The 9,996-nt window shown below is 40.7% G+C and overlaps 1 protein-coding gene across 1 annotated transcript; it reads right to left on the bottom strand.

The window, feature by feature from the left end:
• Positions 1-418: 418 nt before the first annotated feature.
• Positions 419-9,336, bottom strand: LOC311034991 (carboxypeptidase Z-like). The gene is made up of 11 exons (XM_084043040.1): positions 9,108-9,336; positions 8,622-8,651; positions 6,930-7,304; positions 5,024-5,239; positions 4,304-4,533; positions 3,970-4,131; positions 3,628-3,786; positions 3,268-3,400; positions 2,201-2,340; positions 1,894-1,993; positions 419-1,521 (listed from the first exon to the last, which is right to left on the bottom strand). The coding sequence occupies exons 1-11, from the start codon at positions 9,223-9,225 to the stop codon at positions 1,172-1,174; spliced, it is 2,013 nt and encodes a 670-aa protein (XP_083899166.1). The 5' UTR covers positions 9,226-9,336; the 3' UTR covers positions 419-1,171.
• Positions 9,337-9,996: the final 660 nt, after the last annotated feature.

The following is a 9,996-nucleotide window of genomic DNA, read 5'->3' as shown; positions in this document are numbered from 1 at the left end:
CTGGATCAAAGTTGTCAGTTGCAACCAACTGATTAAGAGTAGCTAACTACCCAAACTAGTCTAACTAGAATGTTCTATTGCTTAAATTGTAAATTGATGTTCAGGACCATCTTCCATAGAATCCGGTCCGTATAGCCTACAGCAGCCTAAAGCAGTTGCATGTTACTTTGAAATGAAAATAATGTCAGATATTTCCTGAAGGCAAAGGTCAAGCCTTTTCCCCCCAACTGGTTGGTTGATGTAGAACAGCAAGAACTTGGGTTTAAAATGATAATACCTAATAATTCTACATATTGTGCTAATTGTGAAGAAAACACAGTAGGCTACTAGTGTGGAGGACTGTTTCACAAATCACAGATTAGGACGGTCTAACAAAAGAGATTTGTTTTTGCTTTAATCCGTGCACCAAACTGACACATTATGAATTTTCACAGCGGACATTTAGGTGTTGTAGACGCCGGGTAAGCTCTGTTCCATTACCAGTATGTGTTTCTGTGTGCCAGAACTGTGAATAACGCATAGTTAACATCTATTAAACACACCCATAATTTGCTGCAGTTACTAATCTTTGTTTATGATTTGTTATAGTTTATTTAGCTTTTTCAATACAAACATAACGCATCCTCCTATTCCAGCACAAAAAAGGATACAGAGGTATCCCAAACAAAAAAGAAGAAAATGAACGTGCACACGTGCACACACACACACACACACACACACACACACACACACACACACACACACACACACACACACACACACACACACACACACACACACACACACACACACACACACACACACACACACACACACACACACACACACACACACACACACACACACACACACACTTCAGAAACATGTAGCTCTATATCAGTCCAGATTTTGTTCCAGCAACAAGTTAGGTTATTGTGGCACACCATCCGCACAGATCTTTTTCAGTTATTATTAAAGGCATGCATTTACTAATCTATATGACACGTCAAATATGTGCCGTGGCCCGTGAAATAGGTCCCATTGTTGAACTTGATGGCCAGCCAATACGCTTTTCTACTGTCCACTGCTGCAGCATAAGCACTTTATGCAGCATCATCTCCATGATACCAAAGACATGTGTTATAATAACGAGGGAAGTGCTTAATCACCTCTAAAAAAAACACACAAAGCTCTAATAGTTTCTGAGCAGCCAGGTGGGGGTTGCTCCTCCCGAGCTAACAAAATAGCTCCACCACCAGGGCTTCGCCTGGCGCTCCTCTGTGCTCCGCTCAGGACCCCTGGAGGTGTAGCGCTCGTACTGGTTGTAAGGGTCGAAGCGCTCATAGGTGCCCATAGAAGGGATGGAGTAGTCCTCAACGTCAGGCTCCACCACAGCCTTCTGCAACACAAAGTCCACTCTGCCTGCTTTGCGCATGTGGGCTGGTAGGTGGACTTTCTTCATGGCCCTGGTGTAACCCGGGGCCGCAGCGCTCACGATGTGGATGCCGGGGGTGAGCAGGCGCCAGTAGTCTCCGTTTTCAGCTGGGGAGGGCGGGGAGGGGAGGGGGAGGGGTTGTCTTGTGACTGATGCCTAATTCCTACTTCGTCTTGCGACTAAGTATGAATCGAGCTTTACACCCAATTTATACTTTGTCTCTCACCATACAACAAAGTATAAATTAAGCTTACAGATCACATACTCTTTGAATTACAATCATCTAATCAGGATTCATTTTTGTTTTTCACTCAAATAAAAAATCAACTTGTGTTGCCTCTAATGCGCTGTAATGCGATGCGGCTGGACACAGCTGAAACTGTACTCATCAAAGCTAAACTCAACCTGATACCTATAATACAAGCAAGCACTTCTGTGTGGAAAATGGCACAACTTATTAGTCAGCTGATCATTATTACCTGTGGTGACATCATGCCTTATTCCTCGGATCGATATCCGTGCTCCCTTGATACCGTTCCCATCCTCATCTTTTACCAGGCCTTTGATACCTCGGTGGACCTAAGGAACAAAAACATACAAGACACACAATATAAAATTATTAATTTGAACACATTTGGTGAAGACATATATTGTCGTCCCAACTCAAGATAATTGAATTATGGCACAGTGAATAACCAAGTACTTTTATACAGTAATTTCACTTATATTCTAGCACCTTTTAAAACTATGCAGGCTAAAGGAAAACGATTTGAGGCTGGTTCTTACTGTCTCCATGAATGTAAGCAACGCCTCTTTGTTTTCATGCCAGCCAGTATACAACTCCTCTTCAGCAGGGAATTTATCACAGCCCAGCTCTACAGTGAAGTCAAAACAGTTGGTGTGGAGATAGTTGAAGTCTTGCATCCCTGACCAAATGTAGAGGAAAAATGGAAACATTATCAACAATTAAAAAAATTTTTTTTAATACATATTAGTCCACGGATTCAGGAAATTGAATATAGACATTTCCCCTTGGCTCATTTTGCGTAGTGTCAGAAGTGGTCTAAGAGTAACCTCTTGTGGCAACAGCTATAATTTCACTTACTTATATTTTTTTAATTGGAAAGGTAAAGGGTTAATTTAAAAAGGTTGTTGTTCCTGAACCCTAACCAGAGCCCAATTTCTACACAATCAGAATCCTCCCATCTCCAACATAATGGCTAGCCATTATAACCTTATATCTAAACTTAACCATGTCTAACATAATACCAAAAGACAATATATTTTAACCTGCTTTTTAACCGTATCCCTAAATGTAGCTATTCCCTCACTTGCTGCCTGTTGTTTAGCACTTAAGATTTTTAGATTTTAAGATTTTACTCAGTATTAACTCCTTATCAGTCTGTGTGCAGCCTGGAGTCTTCAGGCAAGGAAAAGGGTGAGTGTGCCTTTGCTGTCGGGGCTCTATGACTACAGAACGACCTGCCAGAGGATTTCAGGCTTGTCTTCTTTTAAAAACCCCATCTTAAAACATACTTACGTCAAAACGTCTTGACTTAATACTTCTTTTGAAATTGTATTGTTTTCTGTATGTTTTTATTTCTCACTGCACTTTCTATATTAGAGACGTCATCATGTTTTTATTCTGTTGCTGATTTTACTTTATCTTCAGTTTTATGTTAAAAGAACATTACGTTTTCTACACATAATCAACCATTTGATCGCTCAATCTGAACTCAGCTCTGTCTGTTCATGCAATGCACCATGGGTATAATTCTGCCCGTTAATGAGCTACTACCATTTATGCAACCCTTGATGTGATTGCAATACGTTGTATCAGTTTATCAGCTTACCACCAGCAAAGCTGTACCACTGTGCACCATTGATGATACCTCCCTGACTGTTGCGAGATGACCCACACCATGCAGTGTCATTTGCCATAGTGGTGTGGGCATTTGCATATGTTCTGGCAAGAAGCTTGAATATCTACACATGAAAATCCACAGATTAATATGACATCAAAATGCATTCAATCTAATAAAAAGAAAAAGTTAAATTACCAAAGGTAACACAATATTTGTGTCCCTTTTAATTCAGTGCCATTATTATTCAACGTGAAAGTTTTCCTACAACACAAAAAAACTAATAGAGTCACAGAAGCCAAATATGGAAATAGATCGGTATTCATCCAAGTGTTCATGCAAGTCCAGAACCTGTTCATCCGGAGTTGGAGAAAGCATCTCACGCTCTAGAGGGTGTTTGGAGAGATCATACGGGTAGGATACCACCAGGTCTCCACCGTGAAAGTTGGCAGAGAGCACAAACGGGATGGAGCGGATCCATTTCATAACAGCATAGGTCTCTGGTGCAACCTGAATGTCAAGAATTATTAAATTACCCCTTATACAGGCTAAAGAGATAAGCTTCACAATAAGATCCACACTTATTTTAACATTAATCTTCTGTTTCTATGGTAAAAGCAATGTTATATTATACTTTAGTATACAATGCTAGTATTTACAGAGAACATATACAGATAGGGATTCATACTGTACCTTACCAAACCAGTAAGAGTCTGGGATTGGGATGTGGTCTGTGATGTGGCCCTTATGTCTGCGTCGGCGGTAGGCAATCGAAGTCAAGTCAGGAAAGTTTCTGTTCAGGTCAAGGTTCTCTGCATTGTTTCGACCGATGCCCGATGCATCATATCGGGGACCCTGTGGAAATCATGAATGATAAGACACATGCTTATTGCTTAATATGTGTGGTTTTGCCAGCTGGAATAGCGGACATGAAGTGAAATATTATGCCAACACATGAAACCCAGCATCCCTGTTCATGTCATAATAGGTGAACATGTGGTGAGAGTAGGCAAACATTCACACTGACCTCCTCATCTTCAGCATAGCTGTTGTCCTGGAGCCCTCCTGAGGCCAGCTCATAGCCATCAGGGTTCATGGAGGGGAGGATGTGGATGCGGGTGGTGTTGATGAGGGTTTGAATGCGCTCATTCCCCAGCAGATACTCTGAACACAGGTACTGGGCCAAGTAGAGCAGTAGCTGGCGGCCCATGGCCTCGTTTCCATGCATGTTGCCCACATATTTTACCTCGGGTTCAACTACAGATAAGGGTGACATGTCAATTATTCAGCAGACATCTTATTTGTGTTCTCTAATCTTGAAGTCCCTTTGATTGCCTCATAGCTGAAAATGTTCATCATTTCAAAATGATGGATGTTTTCTCAATATGAAACTCACCAAATACATTACGAGCAACCCCAAACGCATACCACATTTAAAATACTACTAATCCATTATCAAGATATAAAGATATGATCAAAGGTCATTCTTTTGTTGAATACTTTTCCAAGTGCTTTGAGGTTAAACAGAAACAATTTATCTTTTAAGAAATCTCAGAAAACATATTTCAATGAAAACCAACTTTGTCAACATTATTAGTCGAGTTGGCTGCAATTTGACTTTTTCCACTTTCCACACCATTTAACTCCTCTCCCTCTCTCTCTCTCTCTCTCTCTCTCTCTCTCTCTCTCTCTATGTTTTACTCTGTTGAATACATAAAGAAATGAAGAGTACTGACACAACACTCACGTAATGTATGTTCACCAGGGTTGTTGGAGAACTCGATCACCATTAGCTCTCTGCCTTCAAAGCTGCGGCCGATGACGTAGGTGGCAGCGATGTCCGAGCATCGAGCTGCAGTTTTCTTTAAGATATTGATCATCTGAGTATTGGTGTGATAGACAAACTGGATCATGGTGGAGGGCTCCTCAAGTGGAATATTTTCTGGAGTGTCGTCTTGTTGCTCTGATATAAAACATTATTTCAATAACATTATTCATCTTTTTGATACTTTTTCATTTGTGCTTTCACATTGTCAGACCGCCGTCTACCTTTGAAAGCCACACATCAATAAAATCAGAACGCCGTATCCATTCCAGTAGGACAGCCAGCCTATAAAAAGCCTGATTTGAGAGTCTGGTATGTACAGCAGAAAGTCATGTGAGAAAGCATGGAAAGTCTTTGTAAGCACTCATGACTGATGCAAGCCTGTGCTCAGTTCAACTATATATTCAACTCATTAATCTGCTGTGGATCAAATACACTTATGGATTTATGGTTTTCCTTCATACCTATAATAAATAATATCAATAACTCCTAACTTACTCATAAGTCCTAGGCCACAGGGAAAGCATTATGGGTATTAAACACTGACTTTAAAACTCTATTTACAGGTCAAACTAACCCAAATTGTAATGTACTGTAACGTGACCGTAACCATACTGTAATGTGAGGTTGCTTTTTTATCATTGAAAAAAGTATTTATTCAATCAATACATAAACTCCAACACAATCATAACCCTTATAATACTTCTACACAATATTAGCATGCATGGTGCTGGTGGAGCCAATTTCTGAATCTGGATTACATTCTCTGACTGTGTGTCGTGGCTAAAATAGACATACTAATAGTGGTTACGTCATATTTCTCCAAATCCCTCATTATACTGACATATGGAACCTGTGACCAGGTAATGACTTCTAGTGTCCTTCCATCAAATCCCCTTGATTCAGAAGTCAATACAGTGTAACAGCACTGCATGAAGGGGTGGGAGTGAGAACAAATCAAAACAGGAACAAATCATCGGGTTGAAATAAATGTCAGTATGGGAATAATTAGTCACTCCATGGTGTAACCGCACTGCATGAGGGGAAGGGAGTCTAATCAAAATCAAATCAAAATACTTATGTCACTCCATGGTGTTTGCCAGACATCTGTTTGTTTTATTACTGAAGCTAATTCTGCATGAGGCGTAACCCATTTCATACACAAGAGAGAGCCCTAATTGTTGCAGCACTCTGTCACAATTACACATCAAGTACATGCAATTCCTTTCATCAGTGGATTTATTGATATACCCTCATATATTCCGACATTCATTCCATATTGATGCTGTTATACAGTATAGAACACACATGACACTAATAAAGAAGTAAAGAGGTGCCAGTTAGGTTTATGGGTCTATATTGTCATCGTAATTCTGATTTATTCTCAGCTTTCTATAGTGCTTGTTTAAAATACGCTGTAAAGAATAAAACTATGCTCACTAGATCCTCTTCAAATAAAAATGAATTCCAGTTGTCAACAGTGATTTAAGGGGGTGTTGAGGTGCTCTACACACATGACACTAATAAAGAAGTAAAGAGGTGCCAGTTAGGTTTATGGGTTTATATTGTCATCGTAATTCTGATTTATTCTCAGCTTTCTATAGTGCTTGTTTAAAATACGCTGTAAAGGATAAAACTATGCTCACTAGATCATCTTAAAATAAAATATGAATTCCACTTGTCAACAGTGATTTAAGGGGGTATTGGGGTGCTCTACATACATGAGCAGGGACTCATTTCGAGCTGGAATGTCAGTCCAAAAAAATTAACCAGAGCAGAAACACAAATGGCACGAGTCTGTCAGCACTGTTACCTACGGTCCTTTTACCTGTCAGGCCTTGCAGGGGGTCGTAGCATCCCTCTTCGTCACTGACAAAGAAGCGATCACAGTCCAGGAAGTAGGGCCATGCCATCTCTATTCCCTCAAAGGCATGGGCGCAGCGTTTACGCACGCCTTCGCAGGTACTGCGACAGGGCTTCAGCGCCTTGCCCTTCTCGCAGTGCGGGGCCAGCACGGAGCAGCCCAGCATGCGGATGTCCGGGGTGCACTCTCCGTTGAGCAGCGAGTGGACCACACTCAGGAGGAGGTACTCGGTGCCCACCTCAGCTTCTTCCCGGGTCCTGTGGCCGAGCAGGTTCGGGAAGACGGTCTGGGTGTATGGCATGTCGTCACAGTATGACAGTGTCATCTCTGTGCATTTGGCTGAGAATGGGGAAACGGCCACAATTGAAGCAGATTTGTGTTGTGGGCGACAAACCCTTTACGAAAATGCTGCTAAAACAACCAGAGGAAACACCTGTCCATGAATGGCAACACAGGCTGTGGCAACAGAGACTGTATGAGAAAGCGCCATGAGCATGACGTAACACTGGTATTTTAAATGAGCGCCACTATCAATCCAATATGAATATAACATTTCCCAATATAATAAAAGTAGATATATAGAGTGCACCAATTATATTTTGTGAGGATTAACTCTTATTTCTCAAGCGTTAGGTAACTTGCCTCAGTGTAATGTCTTCAATCATCAAACCATTTCTATTATACTGGAAATTAGAATGTGAATATTTCATACTGCCATTGTTCATCTAAAAATATACCTGAATGGTTTTACAGCCTTTAGGCCACATCCCATTAAGATGGGGCCCACTGTGACTTATAACCTCATCATTTGTTGTTGTGCGAAACACTGGCAACATTAGATTAATTCGATCAAATATACCGGGAGCAGTAGACTAAGCCAGTACTTAGTGAATTGGACAATGGATTTTGACTGTGCTGTCCATAACCACATGAACCATAGCATCCCTATTCTATAAACATTCGGCAAAGACAGCAGATCTATTTGCACCAAAGACATTTGGTGTAGAGGGAAAAAAGGAGGGGGCCTAGTATAGACCCCTGGGGGACTTCAGTCAATGAAGTATATAGGGGTTAAGAGCAGGATTATACTTTATATTATTATATCAACTCACCCTGATTAACTCAAGCCACCAACACCTATTTAACATTCCGTGTTGTTAAAATATTGGATTGATACTGTTGCATGTAATTAAAAAACGTATTTAGAATAACTGAGTGGTATGTAATGCTTTGAGTGCCATTAATGAGCAAAACTGCAGTTTTATGGCTGCTCAGTTAGAGCTGCCTTCTAATACATAATTTGAATGTTGCTTGTCAGTCACTGAAAATAACACCTTTTTGGCAAGTGCAACAGTTGTACGGCGACATTAATTAATGTCATATGAGTCCGATCATGTTCAAAGATATGTCTTGCCATCACCTCCTCGATCATTCTTGACATTTAAAAAACTGGATCAGTTACACAAGTGGTTGTAGTCAGAGTACTGCTGGTTTCAGCTCGCTGGTTTTCATTCTAGCCATCAAATTGTGGACTAGTTTAACTCTGGGACACCAGGTGAGCGCAACTTGATCATAACTAACACATATTGTATAAATTATACCATAAGTAATAGGCTACATACAACATACCACTTCTTTAAGCTGAAGAATACTTACGTTTCTCCTCAACCAGAGGCCTGCATCTTCCTGTGAGACAGATCAGCATGTTAGTAGTATAGGTACCAAACACTAGATGGCAGTATGGTCTATGTGAATGTGGCCAATAAATCCTAGTCTCCTGATGTGAACTCCAACATCACTCCCACATGCCTGTCTGTCAATAACATCTCGTTAAGTCCAAGAATGTTTGGCATTTTTTACGGCATCATTGCTAAATGCTTTTCATGTAAACTCAAAAGCTCTATTTAATCTACTAGATTATTATGTCACTGCACAATGTAGCCACAAGCCCATCAACAGATTTATGACAATTTATTCTAAGTTTCGCACTTGAAGAAGACTCAATAGGCTACATTAACTCGCTCAGTAGCCTATGTCAGGACAATGTAGTTTATGACATGCACAAATATGTCAAACAGCATGCCAGCCATTTAAATAAGAAGTAAAACAAATAAGTAGCAATCATGTGCTGAGAAACTTTACCTTGAAATCCCTGTCCTGGCTCACATCGTGGAGGAGCACATGAGACAAATGTTAAAATAAAAAATCCTGTCAAGAGTCGCACAATTTCGTTCCCTTTCCCTGACTTGTTGTATCCCATTTTGATGTGGATACAACTCACTCCAGACAGTTCAATTTTCTGTGTAGCCTACACGGAAAATGACAAGGACTTCCCCGAAAGCGAGTTTATTACACGCATTACGGTTGGATATCAAATTACATAGGAAAAGTTTGCGGTAGATGAGTGACCCCGGGGACGCTGAGTGGTTAAAAACATGCACATAACATAACGACGTGGGTTATTAGGCTATTATCGCCTAAGTTAACTTGCAAATGTAGGCGCACAAGATGAAAGGGTCCCTCTTGTTTGGTTAAACCTTTTCAGCAACCGTTTGGCTGAACGTGTTTGGAGGAATACAAGACAGGTGGGCGCCACTAGGGACATCTGGGCACCATATTTTTGGGATTACTGGGCACCTGGACAAGTGGGCACCAAAACCATCTGGGCACAAGGGACATGTGGGCACCTGGACGAGTGGGCACTTAGGGGTGGAGATAACTGGGCACCTGGACGAATGGGCACCTGGACAACTGGGCACCAAATCTTATGATGAGTGTTTTTTAACTTTACATAGCATGTTGCTTTATTGTTGGTAATTGATATTTAACCCACTGTTCTTTAAACCCACAACAACGAGGTCAAAGTACAATATAAGAGTTTATTAATGTCTCATTTATTTTTCTATCATTTTATTGTGTACTGTTCATCTATGTTTTCTCTATCCTAGCATTCAGTTCAGCAATATTCTGCCCTCTATTTTTAACAGTAGCCTACTGTTTATCTATTTTTTCCCCCTATCATTTTACAGTG

This window comes from Gymnoscopelus microlampas, assembly GCF_963454915.1.
Source record: "Gymnoscopelus microlampas genome assembly, chromosome: 19".
Classification (NCBI taxonomy): Eukaryota; Metazoa; Chordata; class Actinopteri; order Myctophiformes; family Myctophidae; genus Gymnoscopelus; species Gymnoscopelus microlampas.
This window is presented reverse-complemented; position numbering and strand designations above follow the sequence as displayed.